Source organism: Mytilus galloprovincialis, chromosome 8 (genome assembly GCF_965363235.1).
Source record: "Mytilus galloprovincialis chromosome 8, xbMytGall1.hap1.1, whole genome shotgun sequence".
Lineage (NCBI taxonomy): Eukaryota > Metazoa > Mollusca > Bivalvia > Mytilida > Mytilidae > Mytilus > Mytilus galloprovincialis.
In genome coordinates this window covers 84,403,477-84,418,071 of record NC_134845.1, presented here as the reverse complement: position 1 = coordinate 84,418,071, position 14,595 = coordinate 84,403,477, and the positions used below count along the sequence as shown (strand labels likewise).

At 34.5% G+C, this 14,595-nt stretch overlaps 1 protein-coding gene and 1 pseudogene across 1 annotated transcript; one reads left to right on the top strand and one right to left on the bottom strand.

Annotated features, from left to right (window-relative positions):
• The first annotated feature begins 2,150 nt into the window (after positions 1-2,150).
• LOC143042703 (uncharacterized) lies at positions 2,151-3,684 on the top strand. The gene is made up of 2 exons (XM_076215138.1): positions 2,151-2,521; positions 3,448-3,684. Exons 1-2 carry the CDS (start codon positions 2,202-2,204, stop codon positions 3,665-3,667), a joined length of 540 nt encoding a protein of 179 aa, XP_076071253.1. The 5' UTR covers positions 2,151-2,201; the 3' UTR covers positions 3,668-3,684.
• Positions 3,685-4,786: 1,102 nt separating this feature from the next.
• LOC143043802 (uncharacterized) lies at positions 4,787-14,000 on the bottom strand (annotated as a pseudogene).
• Between the last annotated feature and the right edge of the window lie 595 nt (positions 14,001-14,595).

Sequence of the window (14,595 nt, the reverse complement as noted above, 5' to 3'; positions counted from 1 at the left end):
GGGTAGTTTTTCAATTTTGACTTAAACAAAAGGCCCACTTGGGTAGATTTCATTGTAAAAAGGGGGAGGGGTAAACTATTGAATGTGGTTCATTTGAACAGGAGGAAAAAAATAAAAATAATAGACAAGATTACTCTTCTAGCTCCACAGTATCCAAATAATAGGAAAACATTCATTAAGATAGACTAAAATGAGATTTACAGATCATTTAGTAGACATGACTGATTTCCAAATTTTGTAATATTCCTGAACTTTAACCATGTTAACACATTACTTTAACAATTTAATATTATTCAAAATAAGTGGACCCCTCTTTTAGAAAAAGTTGTTTAAAATATGATGTAACTCTCCTCTTTTTGAGTACAAAATTCTAAGTTTTCAAAGGTTTTGTATAGAAGAACTATACAAATCCTTGGTATTTCTATTTTCTTTTCTACATCAGTAAAATGACCCCTTGTCTGAGGTAGGGTTGTTCTCAACCTGATAATAACAAACACAGGTCAAAGTACGGCCTTTTACACAGGGCTTTCATACAGACCAAACAGCAGGCTATAAAGGACCCCAAAATTATTAGCGTACACAATTCGAACAGGAAAACCAACGATCTAATTTATATATCATGTATATCCAAACGGGAAAATACCAATGAACAACATCAACAAACGATAACTGCTGAACGACAGGCCCCTAAATCAATCAGGACAAGTGCATAAACATGCAGCGGCTATGGATAGTTTTGTTTCGCCAGCATACTAGTACAATATAATTGCAGTTGAAGGCAAATCCTTCAGAAGTTCTTTGTACTTTATTCTAACAACGAAAATTTTTTTGATAGGGAATATGAGTAAGGGGGAAAGTAACCAATTTTTTGTTCTTTACAGGTATTTCCGTCATTATAAATTTACATCAGAGCACTCCTGCTTTGAATAAATAGGTTTCATGCTGAAACAAATATTCTCACAGATATTCACAAAATCGTTATAGACAGGTTAGACTGTGATTTTAAAAACCAATGTTGATATCTTTTTATAATATTTACAAAAAAAACGGAGCTGGAAATGGACATGATTATATTTCCGGATGCGGAAAGCGGGAACAAAAAAAAATTAAAAAATTCTGTTTTGAAAAAAATAGGTGCGGGCGGGTCCGTCGAACAAGGAATCAAATTGGTGTGGCCTTATTATTATTTTTTTTTTCTTCCGCCAACTTTTTGTTCCTTCGCAATTTTTTTGTTTCGCAAGATGTCGATTAGATATATGGTATATGATATCGAACAATTAATAAGCTTTTGAAACTGACACCGCGTAACCAAAATCTTATCCATGTAAGAGTTATCTCCCCGAATACTGTTTTTCTTGTTATCGCTTAATCTTCGCAACCGTATAAGAAACCGACAAATTTATTTTACCAAATTGCTCGTTATATCCTCAGGATGATTTGACTCATTTTTACCGAAGCTATCCGGAGACTCCATATGAGAGTTATTTCCCCTTTTATATTTGATATAAGTGATATGCATTTTTAACTGAAAAACCATAAGTGGTAGAGGCCTATGGTCTTTTGATTTGAGGTCCTTGGTCCAAAAAAATGAAAATGAGGTCAAGGTCAAAGGTCAAGGTCATGATTAAAATTTTGATTTTGGCTTGTTATCTCTTATTTTCAGTAATCATACAAGATATCGACAAAATATTTTCATAAAATTGTTAGTTACGACATGAAGTAACACATGAATTTTAGTCGAAAGGGTACGTAGACATTTGACGTGAGTTTTCCCCCTTTTTATATCTAATATCATACGTATGGTAATATAACTCATTAACAATATAAAGTAGAGGACTAGAGTCTTTTGATTTGAGGTCCTTGGTTTATAACCTTGAAATTGAGCTCAAGGTCATATGCTAATTAAACGTTCTAGATTTTGACCTTTGCTTTTACCTCATATGTACACATGATAAAGCCATGGGACTTTTTGCATTAAGTTGTAAGCAATGTGACCTTAAAGAGCCACAACAGGGAAAAAAATATTATTTTTTTTATTACGAAAATGTAATTAATATATCGTTAGATGTCGTATGCAAAAAACCCGATGAAAAAAAAATTGAGAAATAAAGCCATAGTAATGGTCCAAAGTTCATTATCGCACCTGTTACCGAAGATGCACGATTCTAATTGCCGAAGACATCCGGCAAATACCCAAAACAATGCATGACGTCACATCGGGAACAAATATCAACTTCCAAACAATGGCACATGAGGATAATGCATCTGAACCACGGCCTATCGAGCCCAGTGATGACGAAGACGAACCAGAAAATGACTTGTCGTGTGGGTCGTCATCTTTTGGTGATGAAGAGGAGAGAAACCTGACAGAACATTCCGACACAGATGAAATGGAGGAGGTTGTTGCTGGTGTGGCTGGAATAAATCCATATCAGTTCGAGCCATACGCTTCCGACTCGGAGACCAGTGAAAACGAGGAGGGAGAAAATCTTGAAGAAAATAGACTGGAAGACAATTCTTGGTAAATTTAATTTAATTTGAGAACTTCCATTTAACATGTTTATCCTTGCAAGTTTCCGATTTTGGCTTTTCTCTTCATCGACCAAGTTCTGTGATCTTCTGTAACACGGATATAACTTGCATAAGACGACAAGTTGTAGACATATTTCTTGTGGGATACGTAGCATATCAAGTGGATATTTTTTTTAAAACAAAATTTCAAGTACAGAAAGTATGAAAATATCACCGAAAAAAAAATGGCAGAAACAGTTTAAAATTCTAAATTAATTTAAGTCTTCGAAAGTAACATTTCTATTATAGTAGGATCAGCATGCATTTTTGTTTGTTTTTATAGTGAGAACACACGAAATTTTATACAGATGTACCATGGAAATTGATGAAGTAAAGGTCACCTGACAATACTCGCCTGTCCTTGTAAAAAAGAGAGGGGGGGATAAAAAATTATGAGGTCTTTTACAAAGGGTTCAAGGGTCATAGAAAAAATGAAAAAACTTTCAAGACTTCTGTTCTGTTTCGATTACAAGGCGTCACAGAAAAAAATAAAATATACTTTCAAGACGTCATAGTTTTTTGGACTACATGTAGGAAGTGCACGTGTCACAGAAACAAACACCTTAGTCAAGACCTCTTAAATATTTAAACTACGAAGGCGTAACTGAAAAATAAAATAACCTTTCATGACATCATAACTGAATGGCCTTTTAAAACATCAAAATTTTTACGGACTATGAATGCATCGCAGGAAAATAAATAAATAGCCTTTTAAGACGTCACAACTATTTGTACTATGATGATGTCATATAATCTGAAATAGGGGGCGGGGGGGGTCTCATTCGTGGCTAAAATAATTTAAGTTTTTTGTTTACTATCACAGATCATGGATGCTTTATATTTTCCTAGTGTAGATAAAGTTTTGTATTTCCTCAGGTGTTCTTGTGGAAATTGTGAGGTGATGCCGACAGCCAGAGAATGCATTTGTTGCAATGAAGTGCAGAGGGTGTTAGATGTCAAAAATGAAGCAGACATTTCCTGCATAACACAACATCCAGGATTTTCACCAGTCTGTCTTGATGTTCATGTTTTGGGTGTTGCATACTTCCAGTACAAACAGGAATATGGTGATAGACCAGAACAGGCTAATGAGTAATAAACTATTTCATTGCCTTCAATACTTCTTTTTAACTTAATCAAATTGTAAATTTTTGGCAAATTACAAAATATGTGTCTAAACAATTTACCGCATTTATAAAATAATATATTAATACTAAAGCAAAAAAAAAAAATTTCATGCAGTTAAATTTAAAGTTGGGAATGGTACACTTTATTTCTCTGTTGGGTTACTAAGACATTTTTGCCAACCATGATTAAATGAGACCAGACTAGACATCAAGGAAATGTAAGCGATCTCTATAGCCACGCTGTCAATAATTGACACAATTTTTATCATCTCAACTATAAACTAAGCTTTTGACCTTGTATGTAGAACTCATGTTTCTTAAGATATATAAGTGTTGGCACAATATTTATCAAAGGTCATAGGGTCCTCAACTATAACCCAATTCATTCACCATGACCTTTGACCTATGAAATTGTACATACTCATGGTTGGTTATTATAACTGTCAAGATATAGTGCACATAATTAGATATAGGAAGATGTGGTGTGAGTGCCAATGAGACAACTCTCCATACAAATAACAATTTAAAAAGTAAACCATTATAGGTTAAAGTACGGCCTTCAACACGGAGCCTTGGCTCACACCGAACAACAAGCTATAAAGAGCCCCAAAATAACTAGTGTAAAACCATTCAAACGGGAAAACCAACGGTCTAATCTATATAAACAAAACGAGAAACACGTATATATTACATAAACAAACGACAACTACTGTACATCAGATTCCTGACTTAGGACAGGTGCAAACATTTGCAGCGGGATTAAACGTTTTAATGGATCCAAACCTTCTCCCTTTTTCTGAAACAATAGCATAACATCACAACAAAGAAAAACATACGATAAAATATCAATTGGCAGACTTAACTAATTAATTCATATTACAAAAAAGAAAAATTGCAAACATTTAAGTACATTGTTACATAATTTGAATTAAAGTCCTTAATCTTTTATTTGTCCCAAAATCAAAGTTTTACTTCTGTTTTCAGACGCAGCAGATATACTGCATACAGGCAGTTTGTAAGATGGACCAAAATTATCTAGTCATTTTAATTTTTAAAACATAGTATTTAAAATGTAACTTTTTTCCATTTTAGTGAAAGCATATGACTATACAAAATGCAGGTTTTTGAATATTAAATATAATATAAACAACATGGTAGTTATATATAAATGTAACATTATGTAAAAATGGTGAATCAATCGATCATCGCGCGCTTACCACAGCGCTATCAAAAAATCCTGGGGAGAACACCATTGGTGCTGGCAATTCCTTGGGAAAGAGGTACGGGTAGTCATTCCCTCATGTGCAGTATTACAAATCAGGAGCTCATTCCCTGGCCAGAACTACACTGGTTTCCATCAGGCTGACAGTGACTAGTTACTGCAATGTTGAAGCGGCTCATCAGATTTTGAACTGCTATCTCTTTGTCTGGTCTCTCATATTCACTACAAAGAGGAGGAGGAACCTCTACCAGCAGTTTAACACCATGCTCGTTCATATGAGACACCTTTCGAAGACCCATCACTGTGGTCATTACTGTTTGTACATAGTCTACAAGAATACAAAGTTTTATCATTAAAATACTTGTCTGTTATACTGCAGCATTTTAACTTCGAAATATAGAAATCTTTAATTTTACATTGATAATAATATCTTTGGGGTGTAACTTAGATACATCTACTCGTCTAACATCCTGGTGGTGTATGTAATACGATGTAAAACAGGAAGAATCCAGACATTAATGACCAACGCTTGACATACCGGCATTCAAAGATCAGTACTACTTGGATCACTTACCATATGTGCAGTCTACCAAAATTCTCTTTACAGAGTAATCCCCCTTCTTAAACTTTGGATAGACTATCTTGTACCGTGCTCTGCCATCCTTTGTTACAGCTTGTTCCCTTTGGTTGTTCTCATTAAAATGAAGAGCTGCCAGCCACAACCTGTTAAAATTTTAAATTAAACAAATGGTGTTTAGTCGATTCATACCAAAAATTACTGAAAAAAATATGAAAATAAAAAGCAAAGAGAGACACTGAGTCTCAAGTTCATTTAATATGCTATCTTTAAATTATGGACTTTTTATGGTATACCATTGTCCATCTGTTTCAGTCTGTCACATTGTACAATAACTCAAAAAGGCTTTCTCTACTTTCAATAACCTTTTTAGCAAATGATTTAAATTTGTGCATACAGATTACCGGTACCATGCTGTACACTGAGGAGCATTTTATCAAATTTTTACCTGCAAAGCATTCCATGGTAGGAAAAGCCAATCATTTTGGGTGCAAAGTGGTTTATGACAGAATGGTAACCCTCCAAGGCTGAAGTCTGTTTGCCTGGTGACAACATGACAATATTCTTTTTCATCTGCCAGTGACACACAATTCCCTGCAGCTTTTCATACACCTTTGTTCCTGAAATTAAATTAAATATTGACAGAGGTGTTGTAAATTTTTGTTACACTTACAGGGACATATGTTTCATAACATTGAGCTAAAATAAAGTTAGAGAATGGAAACCTCACTTTTTTTTCATTTGTAAAGGGGCATTACTAAAGGAAGGTAAAAGTGACTCCCACCAAAATTCAAATTTAATCTGTGTTTTGATGTAAAAAGCAATGTGTATGAGTTTTATAACAATTGATGAAGCAAACTGAAAACTGAAACCAATTTTGGGTAGTACAGACAGAATAAGGCAAAACTTAATGTCCTCCCCCTACGCCCGGGGCATAAAAACAGCTGAGAATAGCCACATATTACATATAAAAATGTCATGAAAACAAACATGAGCCAAGGCTCTTGTGTTGAATGCCCTTAATTTTACAAATCGTTATTAAGAATCATCAGTACCTGGTTTAAGCCATTTCTTGTGCCTTTCTCTGCCCTCTAAAGGCCCATGCTGACATGCTGGAAATTCTTCACCATGCCCATCATGTACATGTATGATGTGGTTCAGAATGGAATACCACTTAGCAACAATGACAACCTGGTCCTGTCCTGTGGAAGAGGCAGCAGTCCAGTAAAGATGGTTGACAATACTTTTTATCCATGGCTGAAGGTCCTTACAGTCTTTCTAATGAAAGTTTGGCCAACTTTTTCTTTAAACCTGAAAAATAGCCATTTTATTATATATTTTAACTTGACATAATGTGTTTATAGTACATTCATGCCACAGTAAAAACTGGTTAGAAACAAAATATAAAAAAGAAGATGTGGTATGATTGCCAATGAGATAACTATCCACAAAAGACCAAAATGACACAGACATTAACAACTATAAGTCACCATGCGGCCTTCAACAACGAGCAAAGCCCATACCTGTTAGTAAGGCCAATAATAGTAAAGTACTGTTAAAAGTACTTCATTTAACAGCACTTTAAAAAACTAACCTTTGGCAACATGCCATACATCCAAGTGGTGTGTTGTTTCTGGCATCTGTTCCCGTATCCATTTGGCAATCATTTTGTGTCCATCTGTTATTATGGTCTTTATCGGTATGTTATGGTGACGGAAAAAAATCAATACTTCTCTCTAATCCAGCCTTTTCCATATGGTGGCTATTTGGAACTTCATTACTCTGAAAATAATAACAGTTGAAAATTTAACAAGAGTGCACACGCTGAAATGTCTCGCCTTCTATACTAATCATTGATATTATGTTGATAGTCCTAAGTATAAAGCTAAGCTTTATAACAACTGTCACATAAACTTAACATTAACCAAGATAACTAAACAAAGACCAATGAACCTTGAAAATGAGGTCGAGGTCAGATGAACCATGCCAGGCAGACATGTACAGCTAACAATGCTTCTATACAACATATATAGTTGACCTATTACTTATAGTTTAAGAAAAATAGACCAAAACACAAAAACTTAACACTGTGCAATGAACCGTGAAAATGAGGTCACAGTCAAATAAAACCTGCGCGACTGACATAAAGATCATAAAATATTTCCATACACCAAATATAGTTGACCTATGGCATATAGTATTAGATAAAAAGACCAAAACTCAAAAACTTAACTTTGACCACTGAACCATGAAAATGAGGTCAAGGTCACATGACATCTGCCCACTAGACATGTACACCTTACAATCATTCCATACAACAAATATAGTAGACCTATTGCATATAGTATGAGAACAACAGACCAAAACACAAAAATTTAACTATAACCACTGAACCATGAAAATGAGGTCAAGGTCAGATGACACCTGCCAGTTGGACATGTACACCTTACAGTCCTTCCATACACCGAATATACTAGCCCTATTGCTTATAGTATCTGAGATATGGACTTGACCACCAAAACTTAACCTTGTTCACTGATCCATGAAATGAGGTCGAGGTCAAGTGAAAACTGTCTGACAGACATGAGGACCATGCAAGGTACGCACATATAAAATATAGTTATCCTATTACCTATCATAAGAGAGAATTCAACATTACAAAAAATTTGAACTTTTTTTTCAAGTGGTCACTGAACCATGAAAATGAGGTCAAGGACATTGGACATGTGACTGACGGAAACTTCGTAACATGAGGCATCTATATACAAAATATGAAGCATCCAGGTCTTCCACCTTCTAAAATATAAAGCTTTTAAGAAGTTAGCTAACGCCGCCGCCGCCGCCGCCGCCGTAGCCGCCGCCGCCGGATCACTATCCCTATGTCGAGCTTTCTGCAACAAAAGTTGCAGGCTCGACAAAAACTGATAGCTATAATATTCTTCTCGACCTGTTAAAAAACAATATGCTCTATATTATATAAGCATGGTGATGTTCAGTTTAGTTTAGGGGAAGCTGTCTATCTGTCAGTCCACCTTGTCAGTGTTCGTCAGTTTGTCCATCTCATCTGCCAGTCCAGCTTATCAGTTTTCAATACTTTGTTTTATAATAATGAATTATATTTAGTAATTTGATTTCCAGAATATTTTTTAGGACTAATTTCAAAGCATAAAAATGTAAATATATACCTGAACTAATTGAATATCTGCAACAGTTCCCTCATCCAAATCAATCATGTTGTAACTTCCATATTTAGCGCAATGGCCAGGAGTGTCACATCTACCATCACCGCCAAGTACAACACTTCTACCACTTTGTATAACATCATGAACATAATCTTGTTGGTAATTAAACCAAACATGCCCAATTGCTGGAAAAATAAAGAACTTCTGGTGGTTCATGTAGGTACTCATGCTGACACAAGATATGTTCATGAAGTTGTACATCCTCAATACTTTACTAGGAATTGATCCAGAGAGGAGAATGGCAGAAGACATGCTTAAATTCCCAGCTGGCTTTCCCCTGACAAAAGGCTGGCTAAACCATTTGAAAGAAAATTCACAGGCAGGACATACATAAGATATTTTAACAAGAGAACCATTCACATAGTTGATATTCCCACTGCAAGGTGTCATACACTTTTTGCATCTATCAAATAGTTCCTGCAAATTTGCCTCAAAAACAATATACTTTGTCATCTCAGCAGCTGGCAAGTTCCTTAAAAAAAAGAAGAGAACAATTATTGTATATAGAAGCACTAAAATTATCCTGTAATAAAAATGTAAACAAATAAATGTGTCCACAGTACACTATCATTTTATATGTTCAGTGATCCATGAAAATGACGTGGAAACCCTAATTTGGCATATATTTGTGAAGTATCTATTCATAATTTAGATGTGTGTCTAGTTTCAAGTTGATGTGATAACAAATTCATCATAAACTTAAACTTAAAATGTAGAATTTGTGTGCGTGTTCCCATTTTCAGTTGTATTTTCTTTTCTGTATATTATGGTTATTTGAAAACTAGTCCACTCAATCCTCCTAGACTGACTATATATGTATATTAATATACATGTATGCAATATGACCAGTTCACAATAATAAAACAAATGCATACTTTCTATGATTACCATTCTCCATGTCCTGTTCATTTTCTGACATATCTGAAGAACTTGGTTCAAAAGTTGGATCGAGTACATCCGAGTCTTTAAATGGGGATGAAAGTGGTTCATGATCAGCACTACTGTTGGAGACTCTTTTCTTTGATTTAAGTAGGGGTTTTACCATTTCTTGGTCTATATGCTCTGGTCTTACCCAACAATAGTCATCTGTCATGGGTGGTTTTGCATGAGACATGAGAGATGCAGCATTCTGTATGTAATCAGTCTGTGTACCTATTTTATTAAGAAAAAAACAATGTCATATTTCTTTAGGAACAAAGATTAACCTTATATGAGGGTCAAAACCCTGATTTGACATACTTTTTTTTTTGTAAATCTGGAAAGATCACTTCAAATGGATAATGGCTAAATTTTAACCTCATATAGAACAGGACAGACAAAAAACACACAGAAACAAGAGGCTCTCAAGAGCCTGAATCGCTCACCTTAATTCTTTTGGTTAAATCTCTCATCAATGATTATTTTGGCTTTTCAATTTATTTAATATTTTTGGATCGTCCTATTTTCTTCAAAAGCCAAAAAAAATAATCATTTTCTCCTATGTTCTATTTTAGCCATAGGAGCTATGTTTCTTGACATACAAGGAAATAAAATATAAAATTTATACTAGATACTCTGAAACTCATTTAGCCTAAGTTTGGCTGAAATTGATACTGTAACAGCAGTTTTAAAGGAGAAGATTTTTTAAAGTAAGTCAACATGATGAACAAATTGTGAAAAAAGTCTTTAAAGGGCATTAACTCCTTAAGGGGTCAATTGACAATTTTGGTCAAATTGACTTAATTGAAGATCTTACTTTGCTGAACATTATTGCTGTTTACAGTTTATTTCTATCTATAATTATATTCAAGATAATTAACAAAAACAGCAAAATTTCCTTAAAATTATCAATTCAGGGGCAGCAACCCAACAACAGGTTGTCTAATTCATCTGAAAATTTCAGGGCAGATAGATCTTGACCTGATAAACAATATTACCCAACGTCAGATTTGCTCTAAATGCTTTGGTTTTTGAGTTATAAGCCAAAAACTGCATTTGACCCCTATGTTCTATTTTTAGCAATGGCGACCATGTTTGTTGATAGATCATAACTTGGGATACAATTTACAAACTAGATACCCTAAGGAACATTCAGTTAAAGTTTGGAAGTATTTGGCCCAGTAGTTTCAGAGGAGAAGATTTTTGTAAAAGATTACTAAGATTTACGAAAAATGGTTAAAAATTGACTATAAAGGGCAATAACTCCTAAAGGGGTCACTTGACCATTTCCGTCATGTTGACTTATTTGTAAATCTTACTTTGCTGAACATTATTGCTGTTTACAGTTTATCTCTATCTATAATAATATTCAAGATAATATCCAAAAACAGCAAAATTTCCTTAAAATTATCAATTCAGGGGCAGCAACCCAACAACAGGTTGTCTGATTCATCTGAAAATTTCAGGGCAGATAGATTTTGACCTGATAAACAATATTACCCCGTTGTCAGATTTGCTCTAAATGCTTTGGTTTTTGAGTTATAAGCCAAAAACTGCATTTGACCCCTATGTTCTATTTTTAGCAATGGCGACCATGTTTGTTGATAGATCATAACTTCGGATACAATTTACAAACTAGATACCCTAAGGAACATTCAATAAAAATTTGGAAGTATTTGGCTCAGTAGTTTCAGAGGAGAAGATTTTTGTAAAAGATAACTCAGATTTACGAAAAATGGTTAAAAATTGACTATAAAGGGCAATAACTCCCAAAGGGATCAACTGACCATTTCCGTCATGTTGACTTATTTGTAAATCTTACTTTGCTGAACATTATTGCTGTTTACAGTTTATCTCTATCTATAATAATATTCAAGATAATAACCAAAAACAGCAAAATTTCCTTAAAATTACCAATTCAGGGGCAGCAACCCAACAACGGGTTGTCTGATTCATCTGAAAATTTCAGGGCAGATCGATCTTGACCTGATAAACAATATTACCCCATGTCAGATTTGCTCTAAATGCTTTGGTTTTTGAGTTATAAGCCAAAAACTGCATTTGACCCCTATGTTCTATTTTTAGCAATGGCGACCATGTTTGTTGATAGATCAAAACTTCGGATACAATTTATAAATTAGATACCCTAAGGAACATTAAGTTAAAGTTTGAAAGTATTTGGCCCAGCAGTTTCAGAGGAGAAGATTCTTGAAATAGTTTACGACGACAGACGACGGACGACGACGGACGCCAAGTGATGGCATAAGCTCACTTGTCCCTTCGGGACAGGTGAGCTAAAAAGTAATGCCCCTCCTCTATCATAGCTTTGCCATAAAAACCCTATCAAAAAATATAGATATAAATTTTACTAATTAATCTTTATCTTTATTGACCATATTTTTTCTTTCAGTGTTTACTGGTTTCTTTTTTGTTGATAAGTTAGTCTGACAGAACATTGATCTTCTTTTTGGTTTACAATTATATTGTGTGCCCTTTGTCTTGGTTCTTGGACCATGTTCTTCTAAAACAAATTCTGTAGCCTGTAAAAAGAAAAAAATAATAGAATACAGTACTATTGCAGTTTCTACATATTTTAAGTATCTCTGTACTACTTAAAATAAACATAAAATATATCAGAATTTTCAATTTAGTATAAAAAAAAGTTATATTTAGAAAGTTTCTTATTATATATGTGTAAACATCTCAATATAAAGGTTAAACCTCGCAAGTTATATGTACAATGAAAAATATAGCTTACCTCTTCAACACACAATGATTCGGTTGTTTCCTCTACTACATGTGCATCCACCCCATCTTCCTTACTGCTGTCAACTACTGCTGCAGATGAAGTGTTGCCAGCTGTTTTATGGACATGTTCAGCTATAAGCTAAAAAACAATTAACACACAAAATTTACTATCTACATCAAGTATTAATAATGATGATATATAAACATGAAGGCTGTTATATTGTAACTTACGTTACACTGTGACTGTGTTAATTGATGAACCCTATCCTTTTTATATAATTTAGATTTTAAACATGTATATCTTTACCTTGTTTACATTCATTTATTATTGTACACAAATTAGGTCGTTCATTTGAATTGTTTTACATTGTCTTTTCAAGGCCTTTCATAGCTAACTATGTGGAATGGGCTTTTCTCATTGTTGAAGGCTGTACAGTGACCTATAGTTGTTAATTTCAGTGTATTTTGGTCTCTTGTGGCAATCATACCATATCTTCTTTTTTATATTGTCAATTCGAGCTGGAGAATGTGACTTATCAAAGCAGGACATCCTATTATCTTGTACATGTACATGTATATATATACTATGTGGGAAGTACCCCAACCCCATTGACACCTGATAGAAAACATATATATATGTATGCATGAACAATAAAAATGTATTGCATGGTACTGAGACTACTATAACACTGCAATTTTAATAAACCTATGTAGTAGTGACACCAATGACTATTCTTACCCTTGCAGTTTCTCTCTTTGCATATCCTCTACGAACTTTCTTTGGAGGAGAACTTTGGCATACTGCATCCTCAGAAGGTGACAACATTTCTAGTGGGAATGGCATTGCTCTAGCCTTAGTTGCTGTTGGTGTTGTATTCGTCACTGTTGGTGATGCTGATGTGGAGGTGGCTGATTTGTTAGTAGATGCCTTCCGTTTCTCCTTGGAACTGTTCTTTGACTTAGGGGTAACTGCCAATGGCAATGGCAATTGTTCTGGTGCGGCATGCACTGAAGGAATGGCATTACAGTTCAGCTGCACTTTCTTCGGTTTTCGTCCAAAGTGTTCCAACTCAAACCGAACACGAAATGGGAAACAGTCCATGGTAAAATGATTTGAACAAATGGCAGAATATTCTGTTGGACCCGACCATACTGCTCTCTTTACCTTCACGAAGTCAACACACTGTCGGCTAAGTGATGGATCCTTCGGAAAAGTGTGCAAAGAATATCCATCTTTATGTGTATTTCCACAGTTGGCAGCAACACATCTTGTGCCACTTCCACTGCTTTTACCACCATGATCTCCCCTCGGCATTACAATAATACAAAAACTTATATATATTCGATATTTGTACGTAGATTCAGTGTAAACAAAGTGATTTCAATAACCGGAAGTACCTATCTGTTCTCGATGTGACGTATTTTTGCCGAGAGCTTACGGAACTTACCGACCGAGAAATTTATCCAGGTGATTTAAATCGACGAAAACACACCTGTGTTAATAACTTTGTTATTATTGTAAATTTTCTCCTCGGACTTTTTGCAATCGTTTTAAAAATGAAGGATCATGAGGGAAATGAGAAATAAAAATTTTGGAAATTTTGAATGATGTGGCTCTTTAAAAAACACAACGGAAGTGACCTTTTGTAAACCGGAAGTAGCTATTTTTTGTACTAAATCAATGTAAAAGTATATAGAACCATATATTTTTGGAATCAGTGTCAAGTAAACTATCAAAGAATACCGGAAGTAAACTTTTTAAACCGGAAGTAAAAGATTCTTTCCCTTTTCGATATATTTTTTTTATAGAAAATATAGTATAGTAACCATATATTTTTTGAAGAAGCGTTCAATAAGCTGTCATTTGGCGCTTAAATTGACATTTTAAACCAAATTTAATATTTTAATATAAAAAAGGTCTTAACTGGTGGAAAGACCATCAATGGTTCTCTGAACAATTGGTTTTTAATTATTATTATTATTCTTCCGCCAAACTTTGACAAATTTATCCGCGTTAACCATAAGACGTGTCGCTTTCGTGTTCACACTTTGTATCGGTGTCATGAATACCTATCCGGAACTCACCCTGTGAGTCGAAATATTTTGTTGGTTCGGAGTAATCCCTCCGAAACCAAAAAACCTTGTTATCGTTCAAACACCGTAACCGTAAGAGGTAGAAAAAAAGCGAAG